This window comes from Columba livia, chromosome 15 (genome assembly GCF_036013475.1).
Source record: "Columba livia isolate bColLiv1 breed racing homer chromosome 15, bColLiv1.pat.W.v2, whole genome shotgun sequence".
NCBI lineage: Eukaryota > Metazoa > Chordata > Aves > Columbiformes > Columbidae > Columba > Columba livia.
The window spans coordinates 7,123,686-7,143,999 of record NC_088616.1 but is presented as its reverse complement, the minus strand read 5'-3'; the positions used below and the strand labels follow the sequence as shown (position 1 = coordinate 7,143,999).

General features: G+C 47.5%; 1 protein-coding gene across 7 annotated transcripts; it reads right to left on the bottom strand.

Moving 5' to 3' along the window:
* Positions 1–314: 314 nt before the first annotated feature.
* Positions 315–19,643, bottom strand: NAA60 (N-alpha-acetyltransferase 60, NatF catalytic subunit). 7 transcript variants are annotated; one of them, XM_065030826.1, is made up of 7 exons: positions 19,476–19,634; positions 8,971–9,086; positions 7,461–7,590; positions 6,448–6,544; positions 3,840–4,074; positions 2,814–3,001; positions 315–2,442 (listed from the first exon to the last, which is right to left on the bottom strand). In XM_065030826.1, exons 2-6 carry the CDS (start codon positions 9,078–9,080, stop codon positions 2,845–2,847), a joined length of 729 nt encoding a protein of 242 aa, XP_064886898.1. In that variant the 5' UTR covers positions 9,081–9,086; positions 19,476–19,634; the 3' UTR covers positions 315–2,442; positions 2,814–2,844. The 7 variants fall into 7 exon arrangements, with proteins under 7 accessions (XP_064886898.1, XP_064886896.1, XP_064886899.1 ...); XM_065030824.1 differs by having other exon boundaries at positions 315–2,399; XM_065030827.1 differs by having other exon boundaries at positions 315–2,256.
* Positions 19,644–20,314: the final 671 nt, after the last annotated feature.

The following is a 20,314-nucleotide window of genomic DNA, read 5'->3' as shown; positions in this document are numbered from 1 at the left end:
TGAGGGCTGGCTCAGGGTGCCGCACCACTGCAACACGGCAGTCAGCTTGTGCTGCTGGGTCACACCAAAACGGCTCCTGCACCCAGGGGCCCAGGGAGGAGCCGGCTGCGCTGCTGCAGGTGCCTGAACAGCTCCTAGGCACTGGCTGTTTGTGGGGAGTGTCTGTCTGTCCACAGAACAGGTGCTGTGGGGGAGGCATTTAGCTGCTCCCTGACCCAGCCTCTGCCCTGTACCCCTGCCTGCTCCCAGCTGGTCCCACCAGCACGAGCTGAGGTGAAGGTGCTGGAGCGGGATTCTGCATAGTGACAAACGACTCAGAAAAGAGGTTTGGTTTAATTGAAGATGTTTAGAGAGAGGCTGATAGTGGCAGCATAATGCTGTTCAATAAATAACGGGCTGTGAGGCGGGCACGTGGCTGACACCCCAGAGGACAGGGTGGCGGGAGGACACAGACCAGCCACAGCTCCCCTTGGGATGAGCTCTAGTGCTGCAGCTGTGGAGTTGGGTTGTGCAGGGGCAGGATAGAAGAGTCATGGGGGAAACATCAGTCCCAGGCAATCGGGAGAGAAAGAAAGATTCAGTCTGGTCCAGAATAAGCAAGTGCCAAGGAAAACCAGGGGCAGGAGTTAAACTCAGATAAACCAATAGATGTGTTTAAGTAAAAACTGAATAAGTAAAAAAAAAAAAAAAAAAAACAAAAACCAAACAAAACAGAAAAAAACCCAACCAAAAAAACCCACCACACAAAACCAAGAAGTGGTGACATGAATAAGTCTGGAAAGGGGGTGGCTGCCTGTCTCCTGCAACATTCTGGAGGCTTGAAGGTCTTGGTGTTGAATTGTTTGAGCCAGACCTGTTCAAGCCCCCAGAACACGGGCTGTGCCAGCCCCTGCGGCTGGAGCACCTTTTGTTAACAAACTCCCACCTCAGGGGCTTACGGACATCGACATGACTCCGTACAGTCAGCTGGGCTGCAAGATCTTGCTCTGCTCTCTTTCTCCTCCAAGTCTAAGCCTGCCCTGTACTGTCCCATCCCCTGCCCTACCCACACTGGTGCGGCCTGCACGTACAGGCCATTCGCCAGCTGCAGCACAGCCCTCCTTTGCTCAAGTCCCAGTTCCAAAATGAGGTTCCAAAATGAGAGGGGAATGCGGAACGTGGTGCTGAGCAGGGAAAGAGCCTCAGCCAGGGAAGGGGGATTCACCAAGGACACCAACAGCACACAGGGACACCGGCACCTCCAACGCATGCCCAGGCTGGGTGAGCTGCACAGACTCCCACCTTAAAGGCAAAGTTGGCAAACCCATCCTTCCCCCGAGGCGCAGGAGCGGCCTGGCCTGGCTGTGGCACACAGGCACAGTGACATTACCTGTGTGAGCGGAGCTGCAGCCCCAGGCTGGCAGAGCACCAGGGTCCCGCAGCCAGGCCAGGAGCGGTCTGTGCGGAGAGCGCATCCCTAAGGATCCTGCAAGATCCAGCCCCCGTGCCACAGGACGGTGCCTGCAGGGGAGACAGGCTCTGGACCAGACTCCACAGCAGCATCTCTACACCCCCAGCTCCCCTCACCTGCTACGCTCCAACTTGAACAAAGGCAGAAAGATCTATACAGTATAATATATATATTTCACTATGAAATAGCAATTTCATTCCCTGCCTTCTACTCCATGCATCCTGAATTAGATACTTCTTTTTAAGTCACTCCAGAGGGCTGGTGGGGCTGGGTGGTTTCCCATGCAGCAGTTCCCCTCTCTGAAGTTACCCACAGGCAGCAGCTGACGTGGCAGGACCCAGACCTGGTCCCCGCTTCTCCTCGCCCAGCTCCCCTCTTCCCTGGCAACAAGGGCCTGACTGTATATCCTGCCAGCAGCAGACTGCCAGGGCACTTACAGCTCATTTACATGATCGGTCAGCGCAGATTCGTTAACCTCATTCATGCTGCCTTCAGTAGCCGTGGTGTGGAAGCAACAACTGAACCCCTCTGCATCACGTGTGCCAACAGGAGCAAACCCGAGGTAAGGAAGTGGAGGGGACAGTGCAACATGCACACAGGCCGGTGACGTAAAGGGCCCTCAGCTACTGCACAGCCAGGTGCCTCGCACGCCGGCCGGGCCTGCCCAGGCAGCACTCGCAGGCTCCCAGCCACAGGGGGAAGTTGGGGCCATGGCCCGTCAAGTGTGAAGTTTGCCAAATCTCGGTCAACCTGTGGGACAAGAAGTCCAGTCCAGGGGCTGGGTCAGGGCCCGAGAGCCGTCATCACTGGAGTCAGCGCAGAGCCGGATGGTGCAGGAGATGGAAGGAAGACAAAGAGAGCTTTAGGGAAACCAGGTGTTAGGGGTCTCTTCAAGCGTACTGGGGAGCCACCGTCCTGAAGAGCTTGTTGTCAGACACCTGCAATGGAACTGGCAGCAAATGGGCTGTCAATTCCTGTGCTGGGACGCTGAGCTGGGGAAGAGTGAGGACTCATTCACTCTGGGTCCTGTGAGCTGGTCTAACAGAGCTGGGAAAAGTGGAGACAGCAGGAATAGGTTCCACCTGCTGTCAAGCTCTGGGCTCAAGTAAACAAGATCAGAGTTCAAATTCCCTTCAAACGGAACCAACGGGAGTTTGGCTACCAGCCGGAGACCGGAGCACAGCAGTGCCCCAGGGATACGGTAGCTTGCCCAGCGGCAGAGCTGCGGTTTCAGCAGTCTCGCTCCGGCATGCTCTCAGCTGCGCCAGGATAGTGGCTGTGGAGCATCGCCACCATGTCACATCACCACTGTGTCACTGCTGGCCTGGGGCAGAGAAAGGAGCTTCCCCCACCAGGTACCTACCTTTGCTTTATTTATACATCTTCCGATGCAGTCACATCGTCCGGCTATACTCAATGCCACTCTTGGCAGAAATGCCAGACCAGGGCAGGAGGCTGCAGAGGAGGCTCTGGGCTTGTCGGTATATCCTCTGGGGAATGGAACACGGGCTCAGGCTGGCTAGTGTTGATCCAATGTGCTGTAGGTAATCAGTGGTCATCAGTTAAGGACAGTGACATTTACACTGTAACTTAAGAAATAACTTAAAATACTCTGTGGACTGGCATTCCCCAAAGTGACCATATGAGACAGCAAAAACTGTTCTGCTCAGTCAGACAGACACATCTGCTCCTTGTATTAATTGCCTGCTCCTTTCTGTCAAAAGCAGGTCTGCTTTGCACTACAAATAAAGGAAATTTGGGAACACTGGTTCCAACTTGTCTGGGAAATACCCCCTGAGCTAGGTCCCTTTGCACTCCACAGCAAGTTCCTGTGGGGATGGCAATCTACCCACCTGCTTGGAGAGGTCAGGACTGACTCTTACACCCAGGAAAGATCAGGTTTCTTCTCTGTGATCCAACAACCTGAAATAAACTCCCACAGTCAGTTTGGGAGCAGTCTGCAGGGATCTGGGCCAGGCCAGGGTCACAGGGGATCCTCGGCCACAGGAAACAGGACCAAGGGCTTCTCTGCCATGCTGCTGGAAAAGCCTGCACCACACAAGCCAGAGCATGCCCAGCGCTCTGGCTTAACACCAGCATTTGCTATCACTGGCATCAAACTGGCTCCGACTTAGAATTCAATGTACCATCCTACGCTGTCTCCCTGAACTGCTCCCAGGAGTCGGGGGAGCCCAGGCACAAGCAGGTCACTGTCAAATCCCTCTGATGTCATATTCCTTCTGGCTGCAGATTGAACTCGCATCTGAGCAGGCATCAGTCCCAGATCTAGCCAGGTCACACTTTGCTGGATTGCCTTTTTTAGCCTAAAACATAATGTGGTCTCTGCTTACTGCGTTCTACTACCAATCAGGCTGAGGGTAAAGGATATAAGATTGTCCAGGGTGGATGTCCACCGTTGATGTACAGGACATACGTAAAACCATCTTTGAGGACCCCTCTGATGGAATAATAATAGGGAAGATAGTGGTGCTGTTTAAAGTCTCTGTTTTCATAGAAGTTTATTGCTGTGTTGTTAGTGGTGAGGACATGCAGGTAGATGGCTTTGCAGTGATCTTGGGCAGTCGTTGATATATGGTCTTTTAAACTCTCAAGCAAGAGCGAACCTGTTGGAGGAAGGAAGAGCAGAATCACACAGCGCAGCTGCCGTCTCATGGACAGCACAAGGATTCGTCAGTCCCAGCTGAGATCTTCACCCAGCATCTAAGCAGTGATTGCTGCACATGCCCAAAGACCCCAGATCACACACAGTTCTCACAAACCCTCCTGAGAAATTCAACAGGACCACGCTACGTGGTTTTAGTGTGAATCTCCTCTCACCTATGACCATGGCTTCACACAACAGACTTTATAAAGACACAAACTTCTGATTCAATAACCACAAAGATGAGCCAGATATGAGAATCTGCCAGTAATGCCCATCCCCAGTCAGGCAGCTCTGGCTTAGGGAAGGTCAGTGAGGCATTTTCAATGGTATCAGTTCCACCACATTTATGTATTTTAAAGCCATTGAAAACAGCAGAGTGCCAAAACAGGACTTCACAAGCAGGTTACCGCGATGTGTCTGCTCAACTTGAATTAGCATCTAAGAAGTGGTAGGATTTTAAGATCCCTTCTGAGGAGGACAGCCATGGCATAGTGTCATTCAACCTGGATTTTCTGCAGCTACAAATCATGAGGAGAAAACAAAGAAAGGCACAGAGGACACTGCAGCCCCAAGAAACGAGATCTGGTTCACCCAAACCACCTCAACACAGCATGAAGGATCCGGCAGAACCTGCAGTGGAACTTCGTCCATCAGGTGTGGTAACAAGCTAAAGAAATAGCTGAGCTAATATAAACACACCGATGAGATTCACGCTGCTGTTTCACAATCCCTTTCAGAGCCCAGACTTTCAGAAGGACCCGCAGGATTTCAGAGCAGAAGTCAACAGCACTGACTTCATGATCACTTGATGCTTAGTGGGAATTTATATAAGCCAAGCACAAAAAGACACTGAGAGAGCAGTTTGGTTTTTTGTTAGGAGATATTCCACTCTTCTGTCTCACAGAAATCCAACTGCTCTCTGGTTTAAGAATAGCAGAGAACTAGAAACCAGAGCCTTTAATGTCTGTCAGGGAAAAATCAGAGCTTTAGTGCTTAAAAGTATGCCTGGGGAGAAGAGCCTTCTGCATGAAAGACTTCTGCCTCAAACACAAGTAGAAAAACTCCAAAGAGAAAGGTCTCAGAAAAAGCAGCAGCAGGCAGCAGCTTCTTTAGGTTGTCTTGCTATAGGTACAAGTCCAAAGGTTTTGAGAGGGCACAGTAACATGCTGTCCAGGTGAAACGGATATAGGGAACACCAATTCTGAAAGAAGAAAATTCGAGCAAGATGGAGCTCCAGAAAAAAATAATCAGGATTTGCAAACTGAAAGGAGATTCAAAACCACCAGAGTTTTATCAAACAGAAGACCCCTTTATCACCTTCTCTGAACATTATTCTGTGCAAGAATTTTCTTCTTTGTACAGAAAATTTACCTTCAGTAGCATTTTAATGCAAGTTTTAAATACAGTGCTCCCACTGAGGACTCTTCTGGTCATTTCTTTATGTATCTTACCAGTTTGTACCTTTCTAAACATGAACAAGATAGAAGTGAGGACCTGAAGAAGTTATACCCGTATCCTCTGAAGAGACTCCAGATGTGCAGTTATACCTGTATCCTCTGAAGAGACTCCAGATGTGCAACACTGAGTCATGCTGCCAAACCTGGCCCATTTCCTTTTGCAGATCAAAGACATAGATTGTGCTTGAAATTGCACCAGAAGGGCACTTATTTGATGACAAAACACATCCTGCTCTAAATGGAGATAAGCCCTTCTCCCTGCAGGATTTTGAAACGGCTGCAGACACGCTGCATGTTGCAGCAGGCGTTCAGAGCTGACTTTTACACGCATTTCACAGACTCAATCAGGTCCGAGCTGCACTCTTTTTCCAGTTCCTTTTGTCTTTTCCTAAATGTTTGTTCCACCTGTTGAAGGTGAAATGTTAAAAACAGCTACATTTTCTGCCTCAGGGACCATGCTTCTGATACCCACGAAAGAAAATCGGAAGCCAGGGAGTATACACTCCCTTTTCATCCCAGACAGGCTTCACACCCTGCTCCAGGGGGAAGTCCTGGCACTTTCAGTCAGTCTCTGCAGCAGGAGTGCAAGTTTTTGGTGTGCTCAGCTGTCCCCTGGGAACAAGACAGACAAAGCCCCATGCTCTTCAGAAACACTCGCACATTGTGTCATGCCTACACCAGTACAAACACAGCAGTGCACCTGCACTGACAGCAAGAAGGGGATGGGAGTGCATCACCTTCCCAACTGCTGGTACAAACCACCGACAAGCTTGTCTCACGAGGGTATTGTGGTGAAATGGTGCAGCTCCTCCAGTCATGCCCACTAGCCACCCATTGCGAGCAACAGCAGCAGTTGTCACTTAGCAGCATCTTACCTATTCCGTGTTTTCTGAACTCTTTCACCACTCCAAGGCTTAGGATGTAAGCAACTTGAGTGTCCACAGGAAAACTGGAAGCTAGGATGTCTCCATCCTGAGTAGAGACAGGACAGGTTATTTAGTAGGGTGCTGAATAAGTCCCTGGCTTTTCATTAGAGTTCCTGAAGATGTAGTTTCTGACTAACTAGCTTTGAGGTGAAGCCAGATAGCTAGAATGAAGACAGCCATGCGACTCAATGCTCTTGGTTCCTATGAATTGTAAGATTATTCTTTAGTACTAACACTGATGGCCTTTTAGAAGTGATGCACTCTCTGCATTGCCACCGCTTTTTTTAATCTGCCTGCCTGAGCTGTTCTCCCTACACTAGCCCAGGGGTCTTTCCCCACACTGTCTTCAGCGACCATCTCTTCTTCACCTCTCTGCTGTACCGTGTTGCCTCTCCTGGTCTGCACGCTCTGCTATCCCTGAAGCCCAAACTTTCTGCAGATCACCTCTGCTCCATGTTTGAGACAGTGACCGTGTAACTGAGGGAGTTTGTGCAGGAAGTCACAGGAGAGACTCGCCCAGCACAGCTATGGAAGTTCAACCCTTACGTAAAAAAGGAAGAGCTTTGTTCTCCCACAGTTATGTGTTCCCCAGTCACCAGCGATGACCAAGCACACTCAAAACAGCCAGGCAGTTAAACGGCCTGACACACAGTCACTTCTGAGTGACACCTGCATGATCAGAACTCTCAGCACAGCACAGCAGGCAGTAAGTTTCCCGTCTGCCCACAGCTGCCCAGCCCCAGCAGGAAGAGACTCTGCGGTACCAGCCTGCTCAGACACACCCCACCACCCATGCTTCACCAGCTGGAAATCAGCATGTTCCCAGTTTCTTAAATTAATTCAGGATCGTTCTTGTAAGTGTCTGGATTGAGGGGAAAAACAATATCCGAAACAGGCTCCATCCAAGTTACCCGTGGCAAGAGGTGGACTATCTCACGCTGAAGCACAGTTTAGCAGCGTACCTCCTTGTGCACCTTCGTCCTGCTCTTGATCTCTGCCACTATCATGCCCACGATGGAGCCTCTGTATGTGGCTGCGAGGGAAAAGAACTTCTTGTTGGAAGTGATATCTCGGTACCATGAGTCAGGGTACCTGGGAAGGAAGAAAAAACAGGAATGTTTGGGAGGACAGAGCCCACGTGAGCAGGCAGTGGCACGGCAAACATGCCAAGATGTTGCTCAACCGGAAACAGGCAGCAACATCTTTAAATGCCAGTTACTGGAACTGCAGGCCAATGTGTTCTACCCAAGACTGAGGGAGGGAAGCTGCACTGCTGAAAGGGCCATCTTCTGCGAAGACATATAGCCAAGGAGCTCTGCCACGTGTCAAAAAAACCCTCCTTCTATGCTACTAACATAGCTTATTCCAGGAAATATGGCTTAGGAAGTTATACACATTTCCTGTCTTAACTGTTGTGTGGTACCAATGAACACCGAACAGCTGCTGTGCCCCATTTGGTAGCACAGTTTCTTTCAACTGCATCCCAGCAGCAATGCAGGCTGCTCATGTAATGGCCTGCTGCCTCGCTACGACAACCACATTTTCATTTTGCATTCGTTGCCCAGAGCTCTCACTTCCATCTTTAGCAAGTTATTTTTAAATGCAAGATCCATCTGCCCTCATCTAAGAGCGTAAGGATCTCATTAATTTGATACACATGTGAAAAAATACTGCATATTGGCACAAAACCTCACATCACCAGCCTCCAGCTCTCCTCCTCCTTCTGCAACTACTAAAGAGAAACTAGTGTACGCTAATTTATTTCAAAGTAAGAGTTCAGCATGCTTTGTGTTTAAAAGAAATCTACAAATTCAAAATATTATGAATGCTTCTGTTGGTTTGTCACATTTTATACAATCTTAATTATAATCCCCTAAAATCCTCTATAAACCTCAACAAAGCTAAACAACAACAAAATCCTTGAAGTCTACAGCTACAGTTTCCCTGGATGCTTTAAGCCAGAAAGCTGTCACCGTCCCCCAGAAAAGCTCCTTATTCCCGTGCTTGTGCAGGCATAAGCATTTACCAAATGTGGGTCTGAGGAACTGACCAGCGACAGACTGAGATCAGCTTTAAGCCAGATATTTGCCAGAGTTCTGGGAGCAACGGTGATCCAACACACGCAGGCAAGTACTGCTTGGTCTGCCCCAGGACATTCAGCAGGACGGTCGCTCAGGGAGAGTCACTCCGTGTCAGTTTGGTTCAGCTCCGAGGGTGCTTTCCCAGCACGTGCTCCAGACACAACTTTCTTTCACAAGCATAGGGATGCTATCCTTTTTCCTGGAAGCATGGTCCTTTCCCCATCTCATACACTGTCTTTCCTAAGAAGCTGATCTACCCCCTTAATTACAAAGCCCATTTTTCTGCAAAAATCTGCATACAGGAACTTTCTGACGACTTTAGAAGCCTGCAGGACAGGCAGCAAAGGGCCATTAACAGGAACACCATTCACATCCCAAACCAGTAACATACTCTATTGGGAACCAGTCGCCACAGAGCTGTTTCACTGTGTCTATGTCATCGTGGCAGAGAAGACGCAAGTTTACGTCCGTAAGCGCAGACGGGGGCACCTCCTCTGTCATTCACGCCTGCAAGAGAAGAAAGCACATTAGGAACAAAGAAGTACAGACTGTGACTCTTGGCTTCAGTCAAGTATCTGCACAAAGACAGCATTCTGTATTGATAAAGTTTTTTTGTTCTAGCAGACCAAGTTTTCAAGTGAGATGAAGCAAAACATAGCAACACTAACCCAAGAAGGAACTCAAAGCCCTGTCGCCCACAGGATAAGCACAGCTCAGTTCTTAGCCTAACCTATGCTGCTCCCTGCAAGCACAGTCTGGCCATCCTGCCTGTGAAGGAGCACATGGCACCAGCCACTTTGAAAAAGAGCTCAGGATGCTGCATAAAATAAGCCAACAATGTGCCAAGTGTATCTCCTGATGCATGGAGCTCTTCAAATGCATATGCAGGACCAATGTTTTGTTCAAACAAAACTGAACCAACAGTTTACAAAGGAAGCACTGCTAGAAGAACATTTATAAATTCCTCTTACACAACCACATCATCTCCAGTTAGGATATATGCAGAGGATTCAAATTCTTTAAAATGTTAATTTTGTTTTAACTTTCGCTGGTGAAATGAGATCTAGTTTCATTTCCTCTCATTCCTATGTGCTATGACTCCACAAGGGCTGGCTTTCCAGCCCAGCAGAGAGCATTCAAATACAGAAACCCCAAGATATCCTTTTCTTTCACCATAGCACTGCCACTCCTGCTAACCACGTACAGGACACTTACTCAGATGTACCAGAGGGAAAGAAGCAAGCAACAACTAAAGTGGTTGTAAAAGCTTCTGTAGCGTACAGGCATGACCAAAAAACAGATATTGAGAGGAGGCCTTAGGCTGGACAAAGCCCCACATGAGGCACTGAGCACACAAAGCAAACGCAGCAGTCACGGGACTAGGTTCCCTTTCACGGGCCATCTGCAGCTCTCCATCCACAGCTTTGTCTCTCTCACCCCAACCCTCCTAGTCCCAGGTCAAAGAATCAGACCAAGATACAAATAAAAGAAAAATAATCCCAACAACTTTAATTTACAAAGTTGTTTGTTTTTGGCAGCTCCAATGTGCCCCGCTGCTGGCTGAGGCAGCTGATGCCCAGTGGTGCAGCCCCAGCCCTGCCCTCCCACACCTCCTGCTCTCGCCAGACTCTTCGCTGAGCCATCTCAGAGTGGTGACAAGGTCACAAAGCAAAAGCAAAATTGTTCGTAGGCCAGAAGCGTTTGGCAAAAATTGGGTAGCATAAGATAGGCTTCAGGGGGATTCAACAAGAGGGAAGAGTGAGCACACACGTGCTGCCAGAGCCGCTTTGGCCATGGCGAAGCTCCAGGCCAGGATACATTGTTGTGTTCATGGGCATTAAGCAGCACTCAGGTTTCCAACAGCAGTGCTCTTTCTCATACACATTATTTTTCTTGAGAATGCTCCTGTAAGGCAACATCCATCTCAGTCAATACTCTCAGCATTAATAAAGCAGAGATAAATGAAACAAACATGACAAGGGCATATTTTTGCTGATTAACAGAAGAGGCAGGGGCCTAGGAGCAGACTGAACCAGCAGCTGCTGCCAGAGAGGCAGAGCCAGCACAGGACACATTCTTGGGAGGATTAGTTCGTGTTTGTTTAACACTATATTCTCAAAGAGCTAGGCAAGCATTCTGCATTATCCTGTAGCTGAAGCCAGTCTCAAACCAGTAATCCATGGCTGTTTTGTTGAACAGGATAATTCCCCTCCCTTCAAATTCAGACAGCTGTCTCCCAGCACTGGTTGTGTTTGTAGAGACTCACTCCATCCGCTTTGCATTATGTTGACCCAGTCTGATGCTCTTGCACATTTAAGGGAGAGTCAGGACACCCCCTTGGCACTGTGTCCTGCCACAGGGTTTCAGGAGAGCAGATGTCTGCACCTTCCTCCCTGCACAGGTGGTGCTGCCGCTGGAGGAGCTGTTATGACCAACAGAGACAAAATCCCAGGCAAGTTTGGAGGACAAAAGATATGTTTGGAAGCATAAAGAAATACTAGGAAAAAGCAGTGTTAAATACAGCCACTTGACTCAATGGAACTTGAAAGGGCCTTTAGGGGTTTAGAGGTAGCACAGCTCCACTCACAGCTGCAACGCTGTCAACACCAGCTTCTGACCTTTGAGACCAAGTGGTGGTTGCTGTGAAGCACAACGCAGGCTCCAGCCACGGGCAGGTAGCTGAAGCCATTTTTGAAAACCTAAAGTGAAGCTACCTACATTCCCTCCGCACAAAGAGCCGAGTACGGGTACTGACATACTGCTACCACCACTGCTTCCAGGTCCTGCCATGCAAGCATAGGTGCTGGTTTGAGTTCAGGTTACCTACCAGGTGCAGGGACAGGTTCTTTACTTGAACTAGATGCTTCACAACTAAGAAACATCAACTTGGGCATTTCTCAAGAGCAGGATCCCTCTTAGATCCCTCATATGAAAAAAAAAAAAGTGAGGAAAATGTACAGAATACCGTATTTCTAGAGAAACGGAGGTACTCACACAGAATCAGCACCCTTAATCCAACAGGGTGTTCAAATGCAAGATAAAGTCTGATGCTTACTAGAATTTGGCAGGCAGCTGCTCAAAAGCTTTTGAAAATCCCTCGAGCACTTCCATACCTACAAAAGCCAGGCCAAGTGGTTCAACAAGATTTCCCTTGTTTAGCACTATTAGACATGTTTTAATGAAGTTTCCACCTTGTGCTTCCTACAAAAAGGAGTTGGATTTGAGCAATAAGCAATCATAAGATGTTGGGTTTATAACTTTTTATTTGGACTTCAACTTCCATCCAGATAAGCTCACGAAAATCCCAAATAAAAAATGTATCATCTAGCAACAAATACAATTTAATTTCCTGGCAGAATAAAAGCAAGATAATCTCAGACTAAAGTTAATTAATATTAACTAGAGTCATATACATATATAACTTCCAGTAAGGGGTGTTTGGTCTTCAACTTTAGTGTTCACACAACAACCAACGTGAAGGAATCTTCTTCACCTGCAGAAATAAAGCTAGATGGAAGTCAGTAAAAATATTTGCTTTCCAATTTAAATCCTCATTGAAATAAATTCATCCTGATCAGAAAAAAGCAAACCTGCAGGAAAGAATAAAGAAAAACAAGCACAGCAGGTCCGTGGATTTTTCTAAAGCAATCCTATGATTCAGGAAATACTGTCCCAAAAGACACATGACCAGCCACCCTAATGTCGTGGTTACTTGCGTCAATAAATGGTTCAGACCTTTGTTTACTTGAGCTGAAGATTTTCACCTTCTGGAATCCAATGCACTTTCTTCAAGCACACTGTTGATAGATTACTAAGAAGGATTATCTGCTGTCGTTCCACAGAAGGAAAAGATTAAGCGCCTGCAGACAACTACCAAGCACATACCATGCAGGGGCCAGGGCTGAGGAACTGCAGCGATGCTGAACCAGCCTGCTCTGTGAAGGCAACAGGCAAGTTGGCCCTTCCTCCAGCTGTCAGCTCACAGCCCACTGCCTACGGCTGCGTGTTCCTACCCAGCACGCCAGTGATGGACATATGCACAGTAGCTGTATTTTACTTTACATGAGCAGACCATCTGCTCAGCACAAATCCAGACAAGCAGATACTCCCTGGAAGATCTGCATGCACGCACAGGGGGCCAGAGCAGGACTTCCCTACACCCGGTGCTCTCATCAGCGGTGCTGCTCCAGTGTCACCACCAAATCCTTTGTGATCTCTGTGTGGACAGTCCTCAAATCCCAGCACGACAAGATTTCCAGGGGAAATAAAAATTTAATGCAACCTGGCATCCTCTCTCGCTTGTAAATTAATAGGATCAAACAAAGCCAGAATTTTAAGAGCTACTCAAAATGCAGGACAGGCGCATGTTAGCTGTGCCTGAGCAACACAGAACTCAAAACAGAGACAGACTCTGCTATTGTTTGGGGAGTATCACTTCCAGAGCACCAGTGGAAGTTTTCAGAGCTATAAGTCTCTCTACCTTGCACCATCTGGCACTGGGGATTGATTAACATTAAACCATTCAATCTGGACCAGCCAAAGGTCTAATTCCAACAAAGCAGTAAAGATTTCCCTTCTGCATTTCATTTTAAGCTTGCTGCATTTTTAGGTTACTGGTCTCACAGGGAATGTTCCACACAGACAACCCTGTTACCAAGCACCTTTGATTTAATACAATACAACTGAGACTAGATTTGAAAATGTCATGAATTCTTTACTAGGAATCTGAAAGAGGTGCTTCTATGACTTACAGCAACATTAGCAATGAAATAGGAGCCAAATTTTTAAAGATATTTAAATATTTGGCTTGATACTACTTCAAATCTGGTCAATGAATTAAAGAAAATAGGCTGAAAGGACTGTTTGGGGCTTAACCCAACTTAGACCAGGTTGCTCAGGCCCACAGTCCCATGTAATGTCAGTGAGAAGCCAATCTCTTCATCCTGCCTGAGCTCAGACAAGTCCCTTTGCACTGAAAGGCACAACTGGAAAGCTGGGGTGTGAAACATGGTCTCTGCACCACACACACCTCTGCTATGCGAGCAATGCCAGCACACCTCTCTGTGCCATTTGTTACACTCTATTTAGCCCATTTAATGTTCCTGCTCCTTCTAGGAATCCCACACAGCTTCATTTAGGACAAGCAACATGCAAACTCCCAAAGATGTGGTTCTCCTAATTCCTGTATGTTACGCGAACTGACACAGCTTGGAGTTCAGTCACGAGCAGAACAGTGATTGTTTCACCTCCATTCTTGTACCATTCATCACACCCCATCAGAGTGCTGCCCAAAACTGCATTAGCAGACGCAGGGGTTGGGAGCAAGCAAGACACTTAAAGGGAAATCTAGGACAAAACAACTGATCCTTGGTCTGAGAATAATGTAATAATATGGCTAGAAATAGGCTCTAATGCTAAACTATGGCATTTCACAATAGTCCGTGACACCTTTTGATCCAAGCGTGACGTTTTTCTGTCATTTCTACCAAAACCACCAACACTGAACCGCAGAGCCCCTCGCAGACCCCTGGTCACTCAGGGACATGCACAAGCTCAAGACTTTGAGGTCCTTATTATTTAAACTCCTTCAGTAGCAGCTTCCTTCTGTGCACAGAACTGCCCTCCTCAACCAGCTCCCCTGCACCACCTCCTGCAGATACGCTGTCAGTCCAGCCTGGCCGTGCGGATCCTGCTTGCCTCCAAAGCAAACCCTGAGAACCACCGAGCTTCTCTCGGAGACATTACTCTAGAGAAAGGAGTTTGTCAGTGCCTGGACTTTCCAGTAAATCCATCCAGGGCAGCATGCCCGATCAGCACACCCCATAGCAGAGGAAAGCAAAAAACAGTGAGCTTGGGGAAGAATGTATTGTAAAGAAAGCTGAACGTATGTCAACATCAGGGAGACTGGAGCGTAGCCTTGGGTTTAGAAAACACAGCTGCAGCAGTGAATTGTCAGGTTCCCTGAGACAATGAACAAAGAATAATGTCTTCCTGAGCTAGCCAGACCAGCATGGGGGGAGCATATACATAGCTGAGCCCCAAGTATAAGAACTAGACAACTAATAAAGTAAACTTTGAAGAAAGCAAAGCGCTAGAGCTTGCTTCAATCTGCATATTCCTTCTCAGTGACTGCAGGCGCCCAGCACTGTGACAGCATATAGCGACGAGGAATGGGCATCACATTTGTATTTGGATTCAACTGTACACTGCAACTGCTGCATTATGCTTGTCTTGCGATTTCAGTATGCTGCTGGATCACCCTGCTAAATCAAAATCCCATGTAACACCAAATACACCAAACCAGTAAACTTTATATTTAACCCTCCTTGTGTGGAATACCCAAAAGAGCCTGGCCAGCGCACACTGGACTCAGAGAGCCAGGAAGGCAGCACTGTCACACACAGCCTGGGCATTCAGCCCTCCTCCCAAAGGCTCGCTCCACACTCCTCAGACAAGTTTTCCTCAGCTCTGAAATTCTGAAAACATCATTCTAAATAATGCATTTGTGCCTTGTCTCCAGCTCTGCACTTCATCTTCTGTTATGCCCAGATATAGCTGTGCATATCACAGGACTATAAGCCTGAAAGCCAAAAACACAGAATCACAGTAATTAACACTCTGGCCTCCTGCCATGAAGGATAAGGAATTGAAACAGACCCCAATAGGATATTAAGAAACGAGAGGGCAAAACATAGTTCTACCTGCACAGCAAGGAGCCATTATTTTTTTGAAATGAAAGCACTTACTGTTAGTGAAATCCTTTTGTACTTGTATCCCTGATCCTCTGCACACTTCAAGTTTGACTTGTCAGCCTTCCAGCAGCAGAAACATTAACCGTTTTGCACGCGAGTCCCTTTCTGGGCTGTTCTTTTACCCTACAGCTCTAGATCCATTACTGAAGCTGTAGATTTCACGGGAGCTAGTACGCTAATAAAGTGTCTCTAAAGCATACTGCAAAAGGCACTGCTTCCTGCTGCCCCAGATACAGCAATTCCTCCAGGGAATGGCAAACAAAAGTCTCTAAGAGGGTTTTGTTTTTAAATCTTTTCTTGTTAAGATGCGGAAGAGAAAATCTGCTTTGTGACAGTACTGCTGCGGGGAGCTAAAACTGAAGGGTCACAATAGCAGCACATTTACAACACGAAGCTCACTAGAGGAGAGGTCTAATACCTTCCAAATGCCAAACGCGGCAAGTTTCCAATAGGCAGCTGTTCCTGCAGAAAACAAAAAACAACCCCGAACAACTCATCATACATGCAGGCCCGCTGCCGTTTCCGAATCAGAATAAACAGCTACACAGAAAATGTATGCAGTGACTAAAAAAAACCAACAAAACAGCCAGAAATCAAGCCTAGAGTAGTATAAACATGGGTAGCAGGGAATTCAAGCCTGCCTCCATTTCCTAGCCACTGTCCTCATTACTGAGCAGCAACACACAGCTGTCAATAAAACCCAGTCCCTCTGCCTACATCATTATATGAGACACTAACAAGTAACTTTTTAGAGGCTATTGCAAACAAGGTGCTTTAAAAAAACAAAACAATAAACAACAACAACAAAACCCCAACCAAACAAAAAGCCACCAAACAAACGTGAAAAGAACATTTCTTCCCTAGCTGGCAGACAAGTGCACCAAACTCGTACCTCTCCAAGATATGGAATTTAAAATTTGAGCCAACGTGGCTCCTTTTCCTTTTCTTTCCCAATGGTGTTTTCCAGCATGAGACACACAGGTTCAACTCAAAACCACCACTGTGACGGCTTTAAACTAGTAACATTTAAATGGATTCTGGCATAGGTGTCTGCTCTTACATCCACAATAAGAAGTTGAAAAGGAGAAATTAAAAACTTAATTAAAACCCAACACTGGGAAACTGAGCAACTCCCATTCCTACCTTTCTACGAGGAGGCAAGTGTGGGTGGGGACACATAGTGTGAGACATGAAGCTCTAAGTCTTTTTGCAACACCCTGCACTGAAGCCATCAGACACGCTGTGACTGATTAAAAACCCAGGAAGACAGGAGTGATCCTGCTCTAATGACATTTGTAGATAGCATTTAACTTTGAAGTTTGTAGAAGAGATGCTTAGATAAGACAGAACTTTCTCTGCTTTTAAACCGAACAGCTTGGCTCAATTGTTTCTTTAAAATCATCTTAACATCAGAGGAACAAAGGATCAACAGCCATCTGGCACCACATCACTGAAGGGAATTCCTGTCCATGACCCATGGGAAGGTGGAGCCCCCGGGACTTCTGAATCAACAGGGAATCACAGGGAAGTCTCTAGGCTGGAACCTGTGATTCCTCAGGGATTTACAACAGCACTGTCATCGAGAGTCAGCCTTTGCAACCACAGTTTCACCTGCTCTTGCTCACTCCATAAATGATGCTGGGAGAGGCCAGGGTGGGAGGCAGAGAGGTGGAAAACAGCCAGGAAGAGAGATGATGTCTTCCTGGGTGGCAGGACCAGTTCACACCAGACGATGGACTAAGATACCAGCACCAACTCACTGGCTGACTCAGCAGACTGTACTGGCCCAACACCTACATTCATATAACAACATCCCTGCCCCCCCCCAAAACACTCCACAAAGAAAAAAACAACCACACATTCAAATAAAGATCATCCTTACTGGGAAAGAAATAACAGCAGTCATGGAAGAAGTACCGGACTTCATTAACAAAAATAAATACACCCACTATGTTAAAGGCTCTTTGAGCTCTCAACTACAAAAGACCATTTTTCTGAATTCCACTGGCGTTCCCACAGTGTTTCATGACATGTGAGGCCAGCCCAGATCCCACTCAGTTTAGGAAAAGAAAGGAATACTAAGAATGCCACAGATTTTTAAGAGGGAATTCACAGGACAGCCTCTTACCAATTGCTCAGACATGTTAAGTCAACATGCTTTAAATACATCAAGCAACCAACTGCAAGAAACAACAGAAGCAGCTACTTTAAGAACAAAACGATGCATTAGAACCATGCTTACTACTGTATGTTTCTTTATTTGCTACCAGGCATATAAATACTAATTAAAGCAGCAGTTTACATGACATAACAAAACTATTTAAGCTGCAAGACTAAAACCATCTACTCAAAAAGCCGGGTGCCAGGCAGTGCCCACTGCTGCTGATGGGGTGAGGCTGCTCTACATCATCTTGTAAATGAAGATTTCACACTAATTGCAACAGGTTGGGAGACAGCCACCAGCCTTTTTTAAAAGAACCTAACTTATGAGAAATCTACTAGTTTATTCATACAGGCAATTATTTATTTTAAAAAAGATACCATGCGCTAGCACTCCCAAAAAAGATACCAGAAATGTCCCTAAGGACATTTCTAAGGAAACTAAGCTGGACTAAGGAGAGTCTCTGGCAGATTAAAAGAAAGGAAGCAAATCTAGGCTGAAATGCATAGTAAAAGGAGATTCCAGCTATAATCCATCCAACAGATTCATGAAAAACAGACAGAAGAAGAGATTAATAGATACACAACAAATATTGATGATCCTTTGGGGTAGGGCAGAGATTTCCAGGACAGTAAAATCTAAAGCTGTTCACAGCTGCAGAAAGCTCTCACGATGCCAAAAGACTAATACAATGGCAGGTGAAGTCCATAAGTCAGTAGATAAAAAAGGAACATAGGCTGGAAACAGGCAAACATTTCTAGTTTGTGTTAAACATTGCACACTCTCACAGCAAGTTCCCTGAGAACACTGATTTGCTGCTCAGCAGCAGTCAAAATAAAATACTGGGAATGATCAGAGCAAACAGAGAGGGAGAAACACACGTCTAGACAGCCTTTGGCCTGAGCTACTGTGCTGCTCCTTATGTCACAGATGTTTAACGCTTGTATATATCTGTCAATAAAAGGCCAGACACTCAGCCACGTCCACACAGTTCTCAAGAGCAGAGGGGCTGCAACGAACAGCCGCGGCTCAGAGGAGCTCACCACAGCCATCCAGCGTGGACTGGTTGATATCAGGTGGCTCTGCAGCATACGACGAGAGGATAAACTACAATACATACAGAGCAGGCTAACAAAGTTCAAACTCAATGTCACATCACAGGAGATTATAATGATTTGACACCTGTAATCAAGAGCAAATGTCTGAGGTTCATGGCTGGACACAGAAACCCTGGTGGCGAGGACACCAGCTCTAGTCACTCAGACAGGACATAGACAGAAGCAAAGCTTTCAGCATGTGGCTTCAGCACTCTCCAAAACAGAGACGCTATTTTCACCATAGAGATAGTGTCAGTGTAGCCCACTGCTGTGCAGCCCAAGGAATTGGGCACAGCAGCTGGAACACCTCTGGCAAAGCCAACTGCCACCATGGCCAGCAGGCAGCACCGTGCCACGAAACCTTTGGGACAACAGTTAAAGCTCAGTTTGATCCGCTGCAATTCAAACCTCAATAAACACGCTGCAAAAACATTCAGCTGTTGTCCCACTTAGATACGAAGTCATGCATTTGCTTTCTCTCCCCCAAAGCTCTACAGGCTGGTTCAGACGGATACAACTCTTATTTAGGGCAAAACACAGAAAAAATTAAGCTGCCGTGGTGTGTGCTAGGGTCGAGCCAGCCAGGGCAGTTTGCAGCCACTACCCGGACTGTCAGGAAACAGAGCAACAGGGAGAGCCAGGGCAGCTCCTGTGCAGGGGACAGAGCTGGATCCAGTCACGCATGAGATATTCCCAGCCCTCCCAAGGGAAATTCTGCTACAGAGGAAAAGGAAATACAGACACACCAGGCCCCGGCGCGGCCTAGGAGCGGGGGGCCGAGGTTGCCATGGCGACCCGGGCCTAGGCCCGACCCGGACGCAGGTCCCCATAGCAACCCCGGCCCCCCGCTCCGCGGCGGAGGCCCCCACTGCGCTTCCCCGCTCACCTGGGAGGGGCGGCGGGCGCGCCGCGGGCGGGCGGGGCGGCTCGGCTCAGCGCATACCGGGCGGCGGAGGCGGGCGAGCGGCCGGCGGGACCGGCGGGCACTTCCTTTCCGCGGACTCCGCGCAGCAAGGCCTGTCCCCATTGGCTGTCTGCCGGCACGTGACCCGCGCAAGCGCAAAAGGGAAAGCCCGCTCCCCTGGGGGCCACGTGGGCAACGCCGGGCAGACTCCAGGCAGGAGGCGCAGCGCGAAATCGAAGACGCTAATTAAGGGGGATGTCTTAATTAGCGGTGCTTCCTTGAGCACAGGCGCTTAGGAAACAGGACGCACGTTGGGTACACACCTCTCCCGCAGTTTTCCCCAGTCCTACACTGCAAGGGGTACCAGGGTGGCCTGTCATACAGCCAGGGCTCAATGCAGTGATGACTCTAATCCTGAAATTCTACGTTTTTAAGGGTTTTTGCTATAATTAGAAGTTGAAGCTTTATGAAGTGAAGTGAGATAGGATATTTTACTTGGAAGGGACCTAAACCAATCACCTAGTCCAAGTGCCTGACCATTTCAGGGCTGACCAAAAGTCAAAGCATATTATTTACCTTCCCTTTCCAGAGAATGGCCGTTTCCTTTCCAGCTGTTTCATTTAAATCAGACTTTAACAGCTTCCATCTAATTTGTCCCATTTTTGTAGCCCAATCCGGTAACTACAGCCCCCACATCTCCAGAGTCCGATGAGGAAAACAGCAGCAGAGGTCTTTGTAATAAAGTCACTATGTTGTAGAAAGGACCCTTTTTCTTGCTTTTTCACCCAGCAGAGCAGGCTGAGAGAATCACAGCACAACAA

What these genes read in the sequence shown, in the direction of transcription:
- NAA60 (XM_065030828.1), bottom strand. Translation starts at nt 9,080, where the DNA reads ATGACAGAGGAGGTGCCCCCGTCTGCGCTTACGGACGTAAACTTGCGT. An exon ending in GTTCAGAAAACACGGAATAG is followed by an intron (nt 4,075 to 6,447) that starts GTAAGATGCTGC and finishes TTCCTCCAACAG; the next exon opens with GTTCGCTCTTGCTTGAGAGT. An exon ending in GGACATCCACCCTGGACAAT is followed by an intron (nt 3,005 to 3,842) that starts CTTATATCCTTT and finishes TTAACTGATGAC; the next exon opens with CACTGATTACCTACAGCACA.